General features: G+C 52.8%; 1 protein-coding gene across 1 annotated transcript in view; it reads left to right on the forward strand.

The window, feature by feature from the left end:
* Positions 1-17837, forward strand: part of VPS13D (vacuolar protein sorting 13 homolog D) — a 497408-nt gene that overhangs the window by 286119 nt on the left and 193452 nt on the right. Inside the window, 1 exon segment of the mRNA XM_075327411.1 lies at positions 3330-3577. Coding sequence (XP_075183526.1) covers positions 3330-3577 — 248 coding nt within the window.

Genomic DNA, 17837 nt, shown 5'->3' on the forward strand with positions numbered 1-17837 from the left:
TCCGCGGTTGATGGCAGACTCGCTCGCCTTTGGCGACATTTAGCTGCCACAGGTCACAGACCGGTGGGTGAGGGACAGTGTGCCCACGTGCACAGGACAGAGTTCTGTTCTCGTCCTCCGACTCGAACCTCCCCACCGAGCAGATGCTCTTCTGCAGGCAGAAGGAGTGGTAATCCCGGTTCCTCTTCAGGAACAAGACACGGTTTTCCTCCAATCTGGTTGTGGTGCCAAAAAAGGATGGCTCTTTCCGTTCCGTTCTGGACCTAAAACTGCTCAACAAGCACGTGGAGGCCAGGCGGTTCCGGATGATACCCTCCGCTCCGTCATTGCCTCAATGTCTCAAGGACTAGCATCAATAGACATCAAAGATGCTTATCTCCACGTGCCGATTGCTACAGAGCACCAATGTTGTTCTACGTTTCGTGATAGGAAACGACCATCTTCAGTTCGTAGCTCTGCCATTCAGGCTGGCGACAGCCCCACGGGTGTTCGCCAAGGTCATGACGGCAGTGGTAGCAGTCTTGCACTCACAGGGACACTCTGTGATCCCTTACTTCGACGATCTACTTGTCAAGGCACCCTCTCAAGAGGCATGCCAACTCAGCCTGAATGTTGCGCTGGAGACTCTCCAGACGTTCGGGTGGATCATCAACTTCTCAAAGTCAAACCTGTCACGACCCAATCACTAACGTATCTTGGCATGGAGTTTCATACCCTCTCAGCGGTAGTGAAGCTTCCGCTGGACAAGCAGCGGTCACTACAGACTGGGGTGCAGACTCTCCTTCAAGGTCAGTCGCACTCCTTAAGACGCCTCATGCACTTCCTCGGGAAGATGGTGGCGGCAATGGAGGCGGTTCCGTTTGCGCAGTTTCATCTGCGTCCACTTCAATGGGACATTCTCCGCCAATGGGACGGGAAGTCAACATCCCTGAACAGGAAAGTATCCCTTTCACAGACGGCAAGGACTCTCTGCAATGGTGGCTTCTTCCCACCTCATTATCACAGGGAAGATCCTTCCTACCACCGTCTTGGGCGGTGGTCACGACAGACGCGAGTCTGTCAGGGTGGGGAGCGGTTTTTCTCCACCACAGGGCTCAGGGTACGTGGACTCAGCAGGAGTCCACCCTTCAGATCAATGTTCTGGTAATCAGAGCAGTGTATCTTGCCCTACTAGCCTTCCAGCAGTGGCTGGAAAGAAAGCAGATCCGAATTCAGTCGGACAACTCCACAGCGGTGGCATACATCAATCACCAAGGAGGGACACACAGTCGGCAAGCCTTCCAGGAAGTCCGGCGGATTCTGATGTGGGTGGAAGCCACGGCCTCCACCATATCCGCAGTTCACGTCCCCGGCGTAGAAAACTGGGAGACAGACTTCCTCAGTCGCCAGAGCATGGACGCAGGGGAATGGTCCCTTCACCCGGACGTGTTTCAGACAATCTGTCGCCGCTGGGGAAGGCTGGACGTCGACCTAATGGCGTCCCGGCACAACAACAAGGTCCCAACCTTCATGGCACGGTCTCGCGATCAAAGAGCGCTGGCGGCAGACGCCCTAGTGCAAGATTGGTCGCAGTTCCGGCTCCCTTATGTGTTTCCACCTCTGGCACCCTTGCCCAGAGTGCTACGCAAGATCAGATCCGATTGCAGCCGCGTCATACTCGTCGCCCCAGACTGGCCGAGGAGGGCGTGGTATCCGGATCTGTGGCAGCTCACGGTCGGCCAGCCGTGGGCACTACCAGACCGACCAGACTTACTGTCCCAAGGGCCGTTTTTCCATCGGAATTCTGCGGCCCTGAACCTGACTGTGTGGCCATTGAGTCCTGGATCCTAGCGTCTTCAGGATTATTCCACGGGGTCGTTGCCACCATGAGACAGGCTAGGAAGCCCACGTCCGCTAAGAACCACAGAACGTGGAGGATATTCTTATCCTGGTGCTCTGCTCAGGGAGTGTCTCCCTGGCCATTTGCATTGCCTACCTTTCTTTCTTTCCTGCAATCTGGGTTAGAAAAAGGTTTGGCGCTCGGCTCCCTTAAAGGTCAGGTCTCGGCGCTATCCGTCTTTTTTCAGAGGCGTTTGGCACGCCTTCCTAAGGTGCGCACGTTCCTACAGGGGGTTTGCCATATCGTTCCCCCGTACAAGCGGCCGTTAGATCCATGGGATCTGAACAGGGTACTAGTTGCCCTCCAGAAGCCGCCCTTCGAGCCTCTGAGGGAGGTTTCACTTTCTAGACTATCCCAGAAAGTGGCTTTTCTGGTAGCGATCACATCTCTTCGGAGAGTGTCTGAGCTGGCAGCGCTGTCATCCAAGACTCCAGGACAAGGTAGTGCTGCGCCCCATTCAGGAGTTTCTCCCGAAGGTGGTATCCTCTTTTCATCTTAATCAGGATATCTCCTGGCCTTCGTTTTGTCCTCATGCAGTTCATCGGTATGAGAAGGATTTACATTTGTTAGATCTGGTGAGAGCACTCAGAATCTACATTTCCCGTACGGCGCCCTTGCGCCGTTCGGATGCACTCTTTGTCCTTGTCGCTGGTCAGCGCAAAGGGTCGCAGGCTTCTAAGGCCTCCCTGGCTCGATGGATCAAGGAACCAATTCTTGAAGCCTACCGTTCTGCTGGGCTTCCGGTTCCATCAGGGCTGAAGGCCCATTCAACCAGAGCCGTGGGTGCTTCCTGGGCATTGCGACACCAGGCTACGGCTCAACAGGTGTGCCAGGCAGCTACCTGGTCGAGTCTGCACACTTTCACCAAACATTATCAGGTGCATACCTATGCTTCGGCGGACGCCAGCCTAGGTAGAAGAGTCCTGCAGGTGGCAGTTGCCTCCCCGTAGGGGAGGGCTGGCTTCGCAGCTCTAACATGAGGTATTTCTTTACCCACCCAGGGACAGCCTTTGGACGTCCCAATCGTCTGGGTCTCCCAATGGAGCGCCGAAGAAGAAGGGAATTTTGTTACTTACCGTAAATTCCTTTTCTTCTAGCTCCTATTGGGAGACCCAGCACCCGCCCTGTTGTCCTTCGGGATTTTTGGGTTGTTTCGGGTACACATGTTGTTCATGTTGAACGGTTTTTCAGTTCTCCGATGTTACTCGGAGTGAATTTGTTTAAACCAGTTATTGGCTTTCCTCCTTCTTGCTTTTGCACTAAAACTGGTGAGCCAGTGATCCCACTGGGGGTGTATAGCCAGAAGGGGAGGGGCCTTACACTTTTTAGTGTAATGCTTTGTGTGGCCTCCGGAGGCAGTAGCTATACACCCAATCGTCTGGGTCTCCCAATAGGAGCTAGAAGAAAAGGAATTTACGGTAAGTAACAAAATTCCCTTCATTTGTTTCAGGTTCTGCGTGGCTCTGAGGAAAGAAAATTATCCCGATTACATGCCATCAAATATATTTTCAGACAGTGCTAAACAAATCTACAGACAGCCAGGCCATACCATCTTCCTGCTGCCCACTGTGGTCATCTGCAACCTTCTGCCGTGTGAGCTTAACTTTTACGTCAAAGGTACACTCCTCCAAGGAACCTTAAAGTCTGGGAAAGAGATGGCCTTGCACACAGCGGATACATCCCAGAACTTTGAACTTGGTGAGCCCTCCTCCTGCTGTCACCTATTGTATAGGATTATGTTGTACAATGAAACATGGCGGATAGAAAGAAACGTTTATTGGTTGGAAATACATAAAATGTGAAAGTGTGTTGGCCAAAACCAGGAGTGGAGCCAAAATATACAACTATACCTGAAAGATTTGTACTTTTAATGCTTTTGTTTTTTAAATATAAACGTTGCCTAAATACACCTACAGTGGGCTTCAGCTAGCCCATTGTCCTTACTTGTGGGCCCATTTACTTCCCGGTGGGAACTTCTTGGTTTGGTTGCAATATGTTGATATAATTATAAAGCCTCCGTTAGATCAGTCATCCCGATCATACCGAAACCAGTGATGGGCGGACCCGCCGAAACCCAGGTTTGGCGGGCCTGAAAAAAACCCCACGGTTCCAGCCCGTAATTGATCTTGGATATTTACTCAGACACCGGTCCCCATGTAAAGGCCCTGTCACACACAGAGATAAATCTGCGGCAGATCTGTAGTTGCAGTGAAATTGTGGACAATCAGTGCCAGGTTTGTGGCTGTGTACAAATTGAACAATATGTCCATGATTTCACTGCAACCACAGATCTGGCAAAGATTTATCTCTGTGTGTGACAGGGCCTTTAGTCTATGGAGCTTAGAATCCGGCTCTTTAAAATAGTGGTAGAAAGGATAGGTGGATTAGAGCAAGAGCGTTATACTTACCGAGTCTCCTGCGCGGCTGTAGCGCGCCCTCCGGGCCCGCTCATCATCCTTTGTGCATATGTACTGCTTCCCCCGCCCACCGGCAGTCCTCGCATCTCTGATTTGTTGCAGTCAGATGCACCCCCACCCTGTGTGACAGCGTGTCTGACTGCAACCAATTACATATGCTTTGTGCTTGTCTATAGAATAAAAATAGATTAAAAAAATGGCGTAGGGTTACCCCATATTATGATACCCAGCATAGATAAAGGATACGGCTGCAGCCCCCAGCTGTGCGCTTATCTTTGTAAAATAAGAGGAATCGCATGCAGTTTTGTTTTGTGTGTTTTGGGTTTTTTTTTAATTAATTTAAAATAATAGGCATGTGTTTCAACCCCCCCTCCCCTTTCAATTTTGATATCCAGCCTTGATAAAGCAGACAACGGGGGGCTGGTATTCTCAGGTTGGAGAGGACTCCTGGTTTTTGGAGCCCCTCCATTAAAAATAGCAGCTGCCCATGATTGTTGCATCCATTAGATACAACAATCCCAGAACTTTACCTGGCTCATCCCGATTGCCCTGGTGCGGTGGTAATCGGGGTAATATCAGGGGTTAATGACAGCTCACAGCTGCCACTAAGCCCTACATTAGTAATGGGAGGAGTCTGAGACCCCACCATTACTAATTTGTAAGTGAAAAGAAATAAAACCCAAAACATAGAAAAAAAATCCTTTATTTCAAATAAAATACAAAAGCACCCTCTTTCTCTGACGCCTCATTGGGGGACACAGGACCATGGGTGTTATGCTGCCTATCCATAGGAGGACACTAAGTAGATGCAAAAGCATAGCTCCTCCTTTGCAGTATACACCCCCTGGCCTGGCCAGGCAACCTCAGTTTTAGCTTAGTGTCTGTAGGAGGCACTTCCTTTCAAGGTTTGTTATTTTTTGAGGGCGACGGTTTCCTTTTGGGGACCGATCTCCCACTACCATCAACGGGCGGGAATGTGGAGTGTCGCCTCCACGCACCCCCTCCTGCGACGCTGGATCCTGGGCTGGACGACGGGTTCCACAGACACCGATTTTCCAAAGCCCAGGGTAGAGGCCTGTGCCCCTATAGGCCAATTCCTCAGCCCCTTTTTGCAGGCTCTGAGTTGAATATGGCACCAATTCCTCAGCCCCTCTTTGCAGGCTCTGAGTTGAATATGGCACCGGAGTGACCTGACACAGCAGGCTGACTGCTATTTTCACTGCCTGAAGAAAAAACAAAAAGCAGCACCAAATGTGCACTACAGCACTAAACATTCCAAACTGTACTTATTTTAAAAATTTTGAGATTTTTGGCAAAAAATTGCAATTTCTTGAGCTGCTTCGCCACGTCACGGCAAATCTCATTTGAAGCAGTCCTACACTAAAATATTTTTATAAAATGTGCCATACGGCCTCACATATGAATAGTAGAACTGCTCTTAGCAGCACTCACCTGGTCTATTTCAATCCCGTACCCATGACTGAGTCATGGCTGTGGGCGGGACAGGTCCAAGCAAATGCTGCATGAAGTAAATAGCCTGTGGACAAAGCCTGATGACTTAATGTGAACAGTCACCAACCGCCAAAATCTAGACAGATGGAATACATCCCAAATTGGGGTGCAAAGCAAGGTGGAGGTCAACCACCGACCAATTCAATGAAGAAAAAACAAAAAGCAGCACCAAATGTGCACTACAGCACTAAACATTCCACATTTTCACTGCCTGGACTGAAGCAGTGTTTTAAGGTGAGATCCCCCTGACTGATTTCCCAGACAAAGGGAGAAAAGATGCTGCAGGGAAGGCTCCCAGGACATTTACAGTATTTATTATGAGAAAGCCCCTTGCTGAGTGCAAGGAGGAGAGCCCCAAGGATCCTGCACACACAGGGTTAACTTTTCTCTAGCTTGCTGGCTGGAGGAGGGGGGGGGAGTCACTCCTGTTTGCAGAAAGTCCTGCAGATAATTTCCGGTGGCAGGGGGAGGGCCCAGGGCTCAGGGACTCACCCTGTTTATTTGCTCTGTTTATTTGCTCTAGCAGAAAAGCCGGCTGATAATCACCAGTGACAAGCTGTGTGCTGACTGGAGGGAGAGGGAGGAACACTATCAGAAGCTCCCTTCCCACCGTTTTTTTTACTACCCACAGCAGGGGGGGGCACACTGACTTCATCTTCACGCTCTTTTAGCGCTAAGCCCCGCCCCCCCGTGGGCGCGATAAGCCCCCCCCCTCCCGGAAAGCGTGCGAAGATCTCCATAGAGCTTAATCCTTCCTGAGGACAGGGCCATCGGCTGATTCTGGTGAGGTGCTTGCTTCACTTGTAGCTCTGCTGAGCATTGCTCCCCCTCCTGGCATACTCATATTAGGAACATGCAGAATTCTAAGGGCACTAAGAGTGCTAAGGCCCACATAGTCTATTATTCAGCCTGCACTGCCTGCCACTCTGAGCTACCACGTAAACACACCTCTTCTCTCTGTGAGTCCTGTGCCCCTATAGCCCCCCAAGACCCCCCTGCCACCACCGCCGCAACCGTCAGCCCAGAGCCTAGGGCTCCCAGCCCACCGGAATGGGCATAGTTTCTGTCCCAATCCATGGAAAAACTGTCACAGAACCTGGTGCTGGCTATGCAATGTCGTCCTCCACACCCTTCTGGGTCCCTGGACGGAACGCAGCCTGAGGATACCCCTATGGAGGATCCTTCTGAGGTAATCCGGGCACATGCTTCACCGGTTGCAGGGATCAGGAAAAGAGCACACGGCCGGGTGTCTCCAGCGGACTCTCCCTCGGGAGCACACAGGGCAGGCTCTCCCACACGCTCCACGGCTTCTGAAGAGATGGAGGAGGGAGAATGCTGTTTGTACCAGGATGATTCCTTGGTTTCAGCCTCCCCAGATGATCAAACTGCAATAGACTCCCTTATAGCAGCAATCAACCAAACTCTGCATGTGGAGGATCCCCCATCTACTACCACTGACCTTGTGGTCTACTTTAAGAGGGCAAGGAAACCCCAAAAGGTTCTCGCTGATCACCCAGAGTTTCAGGATATCCTCACAAAGCAAAGGGAGAAGCTTGACAGGCGCTTCGGTAACCGAAAACTCATGGAGTCCCGGTACCCTTTTGCTTCACCTGCCCCTAAGGGCTGGGCCGATCCGCCCTCAGTCGACCCCCCCGGTCTCCCGCCTTACCACAAAGACGCTCCTGTCTTTACCCGATGGTTCCTCCATCAAGGACCCGACAGACAGACAGGTGGAGCACCTCGCCCGCTCTGCTTTTGAGGCTGCGGGTTCCTCCCTCTCGCCCTCCTTTGCCGCTGTGTGGGTTGCAAAGGCGATCTTGGTCTGGGCAGAATCCCTTAACACTTTGCTTGAGGAATCCCAGTTCACTCATACCTTCACAGAGGTAACAGCTCAAATTGCCGCTGCGGCAGAGTACCTCATGCAGTCCTCCATGGACGCTGCTACTTGCGCAGCGTTTTGCCGCCTCTAATACCATAGCCATCCATAGAGCTTTCTGGCTCCGACAATGGCGAGCGGACTTCCAAGAAGTCTCTCACGGGCCTTCCCTTTTTTCCAGACCGATTGTTTGGCGAACGTCTGGACAAGCTCATTTCTGACGCCACGGGAGGAAAGAGTACCTCCCTCCCCCAGCTGAAGTCCAGGACGTCCTTCAACAGACATCCACAGTCCTCGTTCCGCTCCTTTCGGAACTCATTTGGTTGGTCGACATCCCGTGCTGTCCCCGCCACCAGTCGCGGACTACGCAGGGACCGACCTTCTCAGCTCTCCCCCGAAACCCACTTCGTCATGGCAGCCTAGACCGAAACAGTCCAGGACTAGGGAGACTTGGCCACGACGTTTTCCCCCCTCATGACTCCTTCGGCTTCCCGGAAGACACACTTATTGTAGGTCGTCGACTGCGGCTCTTTCATCACATTTGGGCTGCCGCCTCAGACGACAAATGGGTGCGAGACCTTGTGTCTTCCGGTTACCACATAGAATTTCGGACCCGACCCCCGAGTCGGTTCTTTCTCTCAAACCCCCCAAAGACTCAAAAACGACGCAAAGCTTTTTTCTCAGCAATCCACTCGCTCCAAACAGCAGGAGTGATAATACCTGTCCCAGACGACGAGAAGTTCGGGGGGTTTTATTCCAACCTCTTTGTGGTCCCCAAAAAGGATGGGTCAGTTCGACCCATCCTGGACCTCCAAACACCTAAACAAACGTGCATGTACGGAGATTCAGAATGGAGTCCCTAAGGTCCATTATTGCATCCATGGTCGAAGGGGAATTCCTCGCCTCCATAGACATCAAGGACGCGTACCTGCACATACCCATCGCCCCAGATCACCAAAAGTTCCTCCGCTTCGCAAATCAGGACTCCCACTTTAAATTCATAGCTCTACCCTTCAGCCTTGCCACCGCACCAAGGGTCTTCACCAAAGTCATGGCGGCCGCCATGAGCGTCCTTCACGCTAGGGGAGTAGTCGTTCTCCCTTACTTGGACGACCTCCTCATCAAGGCCCCCTCCTTCCGCGACTGCTCAACCAGCGTACAGATCACTGTGGACACCCTATCCCGCTTAGGGTGGCTAGTGAATCTGGACAAATCATCCCCGATCCCATCACGATCCATCACCTTCCTGGGCATGTCCCTGGACACCCGTCCGGGCTTGATCCTTCTCCCTCAGGACAAGGCGATCGCTCTTCAACGAGCGGTACGCTGCCTTCTACGTCCTCCGTCTCGCTCCATTCGATTCAGCATGAAGGTGCTCGGCAGGATGGTGGCGGCTATGCAAGCAGTATCCTTTGCTCAACTGCACCTCCGCCCACTGCAGCTAGCCCTTCTAGCGGCCTGGGACAAGAGCCCCTTCTCCCTGGACAGACATCTTCACCTGACGCCTTCAGTCAGGTACACACTCCTCTGTTGGCTTCGGTCCTCATCCCTATCGAAGGGGAGATTTTTTCTCCCAGTGAACTGGCTGGTCCTGACCACGGACGCCAGCCTCCTAGGCTGGGGAGCAGTGTACCGGCACCACACTGCTCAAGGACGTTGGACGCCCCAGGAGTCTTTCCTACCCATAAACATCCCGGAACTCTGCGCGATCTTCCTCGCGCTCAGAGCGTTCTGCCGTCTGCTAGCGGGTCGTCAGATTCGAGTCCAATCGGACAATGCGACAGCTGTAGCCTATATCAATCGGCAGGGGGGCACCCGCAGCAAAGCGGCTTATCTCCAGGCCCACAAGATCCTCAGCTGGGCCGAATTGTCGGGATCAGTGATATCAGCGTTACACATACTGGGGGTAGAGAACTGGGCAGCAGACTTTCTAAGTCGCCAAGGCCTGGCCGCCGGAGAATGGTCTCTCTACCCAGATGTGTTTCTACACATCTGCACTCGCTGGGGCACACCAGACGTGGACCTAATGGCCTCAAGGTTGAATGCAAAGGTACCCGCGTTCATAGCCAGGTCACGCGACCCGCAGTCAATCGGCGCGGATGCTCTAGTCTGCTCCTGGCACCAATTCCGCCTGCCTTACATATTTCCACCTCTACCACTGCTGCCGCGGGTAATCAGGAAGATCAAAGCAGAGGGAGTCCCGGTGATACTGATAGCACCGGACTGGCCCAGGCGCGCCTGGTACGCCGAATTAGTACAAATGCTCACAGACGCACCGTGGCGCCTTCCAGACATCCCAGACGTGCTGACCCAAGTGCCCATTTCCCATCAGAACTCCAGAGCCCTGAAGCTGACTGCATGGTCATTGAGACCTGGGTATTAACAAGAGCGGGATTCTCCCCCGCGGTTATTTCCACCATGATCAGCGCCCGAAAGCCTGCTTCATCCCGCATTTTCCACCGTATGTGGAAAATCTTCCTTTCATGGTGCAGAGAAACTAACGTCCAGCCTATGCCTCTGGCCATCCCCAGAATTCTTGACTTTCTACAGTCTGGCTTGCAAGCGGGGTTGGCTCTCAGTTCCCTTAAAGGGCAGGTCTCAGCGCTCTCAATCTTCTACCAATGCCGCCTGGCTCAAAAACCGCAAGTCAAGACCTTCTTCCAGGGCGTTTCCCATCTAGTTCCCCCGTACAAACGGCCGCTGGAACCATGGGACCTCAACCTCGTTCTGGACGGTCTCCAGAGGTCTCCCTTTGAACCCCTCAAGGAATCCTCCCTTGCTCTTCTGTCCTGGAAGGAAACATTCCTGGTGGCAATTACGTCCTTCACACGGGTTTCGGCGCTAGCAGCACTCTCTTGCCGCGAGCCTTTTTTGATCTTTCACCAGGACAAGGTGGTTCTGCGCCCCCTTCCGGATTTCCTTCCAAAGGTTCTTACCCTGTTTTATTTGAACGAGGACATTGTTCTGCCTTCCTTTTGTCCACACCCGGTTCATAGGGTGGAAAGGTCTCTGCATTCGTTAGACCTCATCAGAGCTCTCAGATATTACATATCCAGGACAGCCCCCTTTAGGAAAACGGACTCTTTGTTCGTCATTCCTGAGGGGCCTTAGAAGGGACAGGCAGCTTCAAAGGCAAATCTGGCTTGCTGGATTCGCTCTGCGATCCAGGAAGTCTACCGCTTGCAACTCAAGCCCATTCCTAGTGGGCTGCGGGCTCATTCCACGCGAGCAGTTGGCGCTTCGTGGGCCATTCGGCATCAGGCTTCAGTGGAACAGGTGTGTAATGCTGCGACCTGGTCTAGCCTACATACGTTTTCAAAGCATTACAGAGTCAATACCCAGGTTTCAACTGAGGCAAATCTGGGTAGGAAAATTCTGCAAACGGCAGTAGAGCACCTCTCTCAGTAGGCGCTCCAGGCTATCTGGGACTGGTTCCTAGTCCTTGGGTTGTGTTGTCTTCTTTTGTTTCCCACCCTTGGACTGCTTTAGGACGTCCCATGGTCCTGTGTCCCCCAATGAAGCGTCAGAGAAAAACGGATTTTCTTCATCGTTCCTATGGGAGACCCAGACTATGGGTGTATAGCTTCTGCCTCCGGAGGACACACAAAGTACTACACTAAAAAGTGTAGCCCCTCCCTCCGAGCATATACACCCCCTGGGTAACCAAATATAGCCAGTTCAATGCTTTGTGTTCAGGAGGCACACATCCACACATGCATTCTCATCTGATTTTGATTTTTGGAAAGAGTTTGAAGAAAAGCGGGTCCAAGCCTGTACTCCCGGCATGTCCCTTCTCACCCCACTGTGTCGGCGGTGTTGTTAAGGTTTTTTTTCAAGGCTGGAGCCTTACATGCCGCGCTCCTTCACCATCCCTCGGTCTCTGGCTTGAAGTGGGAGCCAGCACTGTTCTCCCTGCCTTGCAGGAGACCGGTCTCCATCCGCAGCCCTTTCAGGATCCTGCCGGACGGAGCACTCATCCCTCAGGGACCTGGCCCTGCGTCTCACAAGCTAAGTATCTGAGACGTTATTATCGGGGGTCCCTTGTACTTTATTGTTGGGGAGAGTGTGCTGTGTATCTATTGTGACATTTCCGGCCGGTTCTCTGGTTTTCACTTGAGAACCGCGCCGATGGTGCCTGCTCGCCGGCCGCATCGTTAAATTTAGGCCCCGGCTTCGCCTGAGGCCTAGTTTCGTTTTCACTGCCCCTGCATGCCAATCATGCAGAGGGACAGTGCGGCTTCGCCCAGCGACCGTTCGGCACAGGGGAGGGACACTCCTCTCTGAGGTAATATTCCCTCCCCTGTATATCTCCTTGGCCCTCCGGATCCCGCTCTTAGAGTAGGCCCCGCCCCCTCTCCTCGCTCCGGCGCCATTTTATCAGCGTTCTTATGCATGTCTGCATAACCAGGCGCTGGCCATCTCTCTGGGGGTCCGGGCTGTGGGATCTGGAGGGCACAGATGTCCCAATGTCAAACGGTCTGGCAAGCCACCACCTCGGGTTGTGGACCTGCTTATATACTCTGCGTATATACTCTGCTGGGGGTCATTCTGGCTCAGAGCCCCCACTTCAGCAGCATGTCTCACACGAGGAGCAAGGCTGCAAGGCTGTACTTAATATGCACTGCATGTAGGCTCGTACTGCCTGTACTGAGCACATAACCACATTGTGATGCCTGCTCTAACACGGTGGTGCCTCAGCCTATAGGCTCATCCCCAGTGGTCCCTCCGGCTGCTCCGGCTCCGGTGGCTGAACCCCCGGCTTGGGTAGAATCCTTATTTCCAGGGGACAGATGTCCCGGACACTGCTGAGCATGCATCAGCCCGCTCCTCAGGGCGTTTCTGCTGCTACGGCTCGCTCAGCAAAGCTCACAGAGGATTCTTCATCTGGCTCAGACCCCGTCCTCCTAAAATGGAGACGCAGGGTCCCCTCTCCTTCCTCGTCCCGTGGCTCTGATTCACGAGCTGACTCGCGGGACAAGGAGGATGCCTCTACTGGGGGCTCGGACGCTACCTCCATGTACCCCATTGATCTGTCCGAAAGGACGCAGATGCTAGTGATTTGATTGCGTCCATTAATTTTGTACTGGACCTCAATCCGCCTGTATCAGGGGAGCACCCCTCTCTGGCAGAAAAGCATCAGTATTCCTTGCCTAAGTGAACAAGGAGTGTGTTCCTTAACCACTCCAGTTTTCAGGCCGCTGTGACCAAGCCTAGAGCCTGTCCTGACAGACTCTTCCCAAAGCGTGGTTCTGATGACCGTTTTCCGTTTCCACCAGAGGTGGTCAAGGAGTGGGCTCATTCACCACAGGTAGACCCTCTGGTGTCTAGACTCGCAGCCCGGAAAGTTGCATCAGTGGCCGATGGCAACTCTCTTAAGGATTCCAACCGCCATCTGTATATGAGGCGGCAGGGGCCTCGTGCTCCCCATCTTTTGCAGCAGTGTGGGCTTTCAAAGCCATCTCTGCTTCTCTAGAGGAGATGCATTCCCTCACCAGGGACTCTATGCCCGAGATGGTTGCCTTAACTTCCAGGCTTCAGCCTTTTCATCCTATGCCATGTCTGCCATACTGGAGGCTCCGCACTGCGGTGGCTTCGGCCAATTCTCTCACTATCCACAGGATCTTGTGGCTTCGAGAGTGGAAGGCAGACGCTTCTTCAAAGAAGTACCTTGCTGGGCTCCCATTTGCTGGGCCCAGACTGTTCGGTGAACAACTGGATGAAATTATTCAGGAAGCTACTGGCGGGAAGAGTACTTCCATGCCACAAACCAAATCCATCCAGGGCAGGAACCAGTCGAGGTTTCGTTCCTTTCGTTCCTCCAACTGGTTTCGTTCCTCCAACTCTAAGCCCTCGGCCTCGTCCACTAACTCAGCCAAGGACCAAAAACCCAACTGGCGCACGTAGCCGCGTCCTCAGAAGACGCAGGAGCTGCTGCCACTAAGGCAGCCTCCTCTTGACTATCTGGCCGCGCCAGCAACGTCCTTGGTCGGTGGCAGTCTCTCCCGCCTGGCGACATGTGGTTTCAACATGTCTCCGATCAGTGGGTACGGAATATCATCTCCCATGGCTACAGTATAGAATTCTATCCAGCCCGCCAGACAGATTTTTTCTGTCAACTCCCCCCTGCTTCAAGGCCGCCGCCTTCTCTCAGGCCGTGGCATCCTCGCAGGCCAACGGAGTAATTGTACCGGTTCCCGCCTGGGAACGGTTCAGAGGTTTCTACTCAAATCTCTTCCTAGTCCCCTAAGGGACGGTTCCTTCCAGCCCATCCTGGATCTCAGGCTTCTCAGGAAGCATGTTCAGGTGCGGCATTTTCGCATGGAGTCTCTGCGATCAGTCATTGCCTCAATGACCCAAGGAGATTCCTTGCATCCTCGACATCAGAGATGTCTATATGCATGTGCCAATTGCAGTTTCACACCTGCGTTGGCTACGTTTTGCAATCAGAGAGGAACATTTCTGATTCGTGGCTCTTCCCTTCGGGTTAGCCACGGTCCCTCGAGTATTCATCAGGGTCAGCTGTGCTTGCGGTTCTGCACCTCCAAGGGTTGGCATCCCTTTTCCTGGAGGGCCTTCTAGTCAAGGCTTTATCCAGTGCAGACCGTCAGCGGAGTGCCTCGCTCACTCTCGCCACTCTAGTCCAATTCGGGTGGCTTGTCTTTTCTCAAGTCCACTCTGACTCCGACCCAAAAGCTCACGTACCTAGGGATGCAATTCGAGACTCTGCAGGCACTTGTGAAGCTGCCCTTAGTAAAACAGCAGTCCCTTCACTAGCGGTGCGCTCTTTGCTGAGGCCCCGCTGTCATTCCATCAGGCACCTAATGCAGGTGCTGGGTCAGATGGTGGCGTCAATGGAAGCGGTTCCCTTGCCCAGTTCCATCTGCGTTCTCTGCAGCTGGACATTCTCCGCTGTTGGGACAGACTTCCTCCTTGCACTGGTTAGTGGCTCTGTCGCCACAGACCAGGGGCTCCCTTTAGTGGTGGCTTCGGCCCCTCTCCTTCAGGGATGCTCCTTCCTGGCCCCGTCCTGGGTGATCCTCACCACGGATGCCAGTCTATCCGGCTGGGGAGCAGTATATCTCCACCACAGAGCGCAGGGCGCTTGGACTCCGTCCGAATCAGCCCTCTCGATCAATGTGCTGGAAATCAGAGCTGTGCTTCTAGCTCTCTTAGCCTTTCACCAAGTTGGCGGGCAAGCACATTCGAGTCCAGTCAGACAACGCCACAGCGGTTGCCTACATCAACCACCAGGGCGTGACACTCAGCCGCCTGGCAACGTTGGAGGTTCAACGCATCCTTCAGTGGACGGAGGATTCCAGGTCCACCACATCCGCAATCCACAACCCAGGCGTGGAAAACTGGGAGGCAGATTATCTCAGCCGTCAAACCGTGGACAGCGGCGAGTGGGCTCTGCATCCGGCAGTGTTTCGGTCAATCTGCCGCACTTGGGGCACTCCTGAAGTGGATCTTCGCTCCCACGATCCTCAGGCCTTGGCAGCAGACGCGCTGGTTCATGATTGGTCCCAGTTTCGTCTGTCTTACGTGTTTCCCCCTCTAGCTCTGGCCAGAGTCCTGCGCAAGATCAGAATGGAGGGCCGTCGGATCATTCTCATTGCGCCAGATTGGCCCAGGCGAGCTTGGTACCCTGACCTGCTCCATCTGTCCGTTGAGGTGCTGTGGCATCTCCCGGACCGTCCAGACCTTCTCTCACAAGGTCCGTCTTTCCGCCAAAATTCTGCGGCTCTCAGATTGACGGCGTGGCTCTTGAGTCCTGGATCTTGACGACTTCTGGTATCCCCCCTGAAGTCATCTCCACTATGACTCGGGCTCGGAAGTATTCCTTGGCCAAAATCTATCACAGGACCTGGAGAATTTTCCTGTCCTGGTGTCACCCTTCCGGCCATGCTTCTTGGCCTTTTTTCATTGCCGACCCTCCTGTCCCTTCTACAGTCCGGTCTGCAGCTAGGACTAACCCTCAAGGGACAGGTCTCGGCTCTGCCAGTGTTGTTCCAGCGGCGTATCGCCCGGCTGGCTCAGGTGCCCTCCTTCATACAGGGCGCATCTCACATCATGCCGCCTTCTGGCAGTCTTTGGATCCCTGGGACCTTAATCTGGTCCTCACGGCTTCCAGAAACCCCCCTTTGAGCCTCTTAGGGAGGTTTCTTTGTCTCGTCTTTCATAGAAAGTGGTCTTTCTAGTGGCCATAGCTTCCCTCGGGAGAGTCTCTAATTTGGCTGCACTCTCTTCGGAGTCACCTATTTTGGTTTTTCATCAAAACAAGGTGGTTCTCCGTCCGACTCCGGACTTCCTCCCTAAGGTGGTTTCTCCTTCCACCTTAACCAGGACATTTCCCTGCCTTCCTTTTGTCCGGCTCCTGTTCATCGCTTTGACAAAGCGTTGCATACTCTGGATCTGGTGCGGGCGCTCCGGATCTATGTGTCTCGCACCGCTGTTCTTAGGCGGTGCACCTCTCTTTTTGTGCTGACCACAGGTCGGCGTAAGGGCCTCTCGGCTTCTAAGCCGACCCTAGTTTGTTGGATTAGGTCGGCCATTTCCTATGCCTACCAGTGTACTCGAGTGCCTCCCCCGCCGGGGATCAAGGCACACTCGACCAGAGCTGTCGGTGCCTCTTGGGTTTCAGGCACCAGGCTACGGCTCAGCAGGTCTGTCAGACTGCCACTTGGACTAGTCTGCATGCCTTTTCGAAGCACTACCAAGTGCATGCTCATGCTTCGGCAGATGCGAGCTTGGGCAGACTCACCCTTCAGGCGGCTGTCGCCCATTTGCGAAGTTAGGTTTCGCCTACTTCTCAGTTTTCTGTTTATCCCACCCATGTACTGCTTTGAGACGTCCAATGGTCTGGGTCTCCCATAGGAACGATGAAGAAAAAAAGAATTTTGTTTACTTACCGTAAATTCTTTTTCTTATAGTTCCGTAATGGGAGACCCAGCACCCTCCCTGTTGCCCGTTGGCAGTTTCTTGTTCCGCGTGTTATCACCGGCTGTTGTTGTAGACAGAGGCTCCGGTTGTTCCGGTTCTTGCTCTCTCTACTTGTGGGTGGCTACTCTCCTTCAGCTTTTGCACTAAACTGGCTATATTTGGTTACCCAGGGGGTGTATATGCTTGGAGGGAGGGGCTACACTTTTTAGTGTAGTACTTTGTGTGTCCTCCGGAGGCAGAAGCTATACACCCATGGTCTGGGTCTCCCATTACGGAACTATAAGAAAAATAATTTACGGTAAGTAAACAAAATTCTCTTTTTTGTGTACTCACCGTAAAATCGTTTTCTCTTAGCCATCATTGTGGGACATAGCACCCAACCTGTTGGGCCTTGGTTCTCTCAGTACCTTATTTGGTTATGACTCTTCTTTTCTCATGTTCCTCTGTTGAGAAGTTTTTACTGTTTTTTTCGCCTACTGCTTGTGTACTAAAACTGAGGTTGCCTGGCCCGGCCAGGGGGTGTATACTGCAGAGGAGGAGCTATGCTTTTGCATCGCATCTACTTAGTGTCCTCCTATGGATAGGCAGCATAACACCCATGGTCCTGTGTCCCCCAATGATGGCTAAGAGAAAACTATTTTACGGTGAGTACACAAAAATCCGTTTTTCTTTATTAACCTCCAAAACACCCAATTCTAACGTAATCCACACAAAGTCCCACAACAATTTCAGCTCTACAACATTACTGAAGGCACAGTGCGTGGGCACAGAACATGACCGCATGCTGTAGGCTTAAGGGAGAGACTGAGCCACAGAGATGAGCGGTGACATCACTCAGTTTATCTGCGGTCATAGCTGGAGGTTCCCATGGTACCCCACCTGTGACCGCAGGAAAACTGACCTCAGGTGACTTCATTAAACTCAGTGACCTCACCTGAGGTCACCAAGTTCACAGATGTTCATCTCAAGGCAGAAAACCGCTCCGTAACAGCTTCAAAGTTGTTTTTTGTTCGTTTTTTTTTAACCAAGAGATGCAGATCGGGTGCTTAAATTTATACACCATATTTCTGCACCAAATCTGCATCTCCTGGCAGATAAAAAACCTCCTCAAAATCGCATCATAACGCATGCGGTTTTGATGCTTTTTTTGCATGGAGATGCAGATTTGGTGCAGGAATATTGTGTATAAATTTCAGCACCAGATCTGCATCTC

This window comes from Anomaloglossus baeobatrachus, chromosome 11 (genome assembly GCF_048569485.1).
Source record: "Anomaloglossus baeobatrachus isolate aAnoBae1 chromosome 11, aAnoBae1.hap1, whole genome shotgun sequence".
Lineage (NCBI taxonomy): Eukaryota > Metazoa > Chordata > Amphibia > Anura > Aromobatidae > Anomaloglossus > Anomaloglossus baeobatrachus.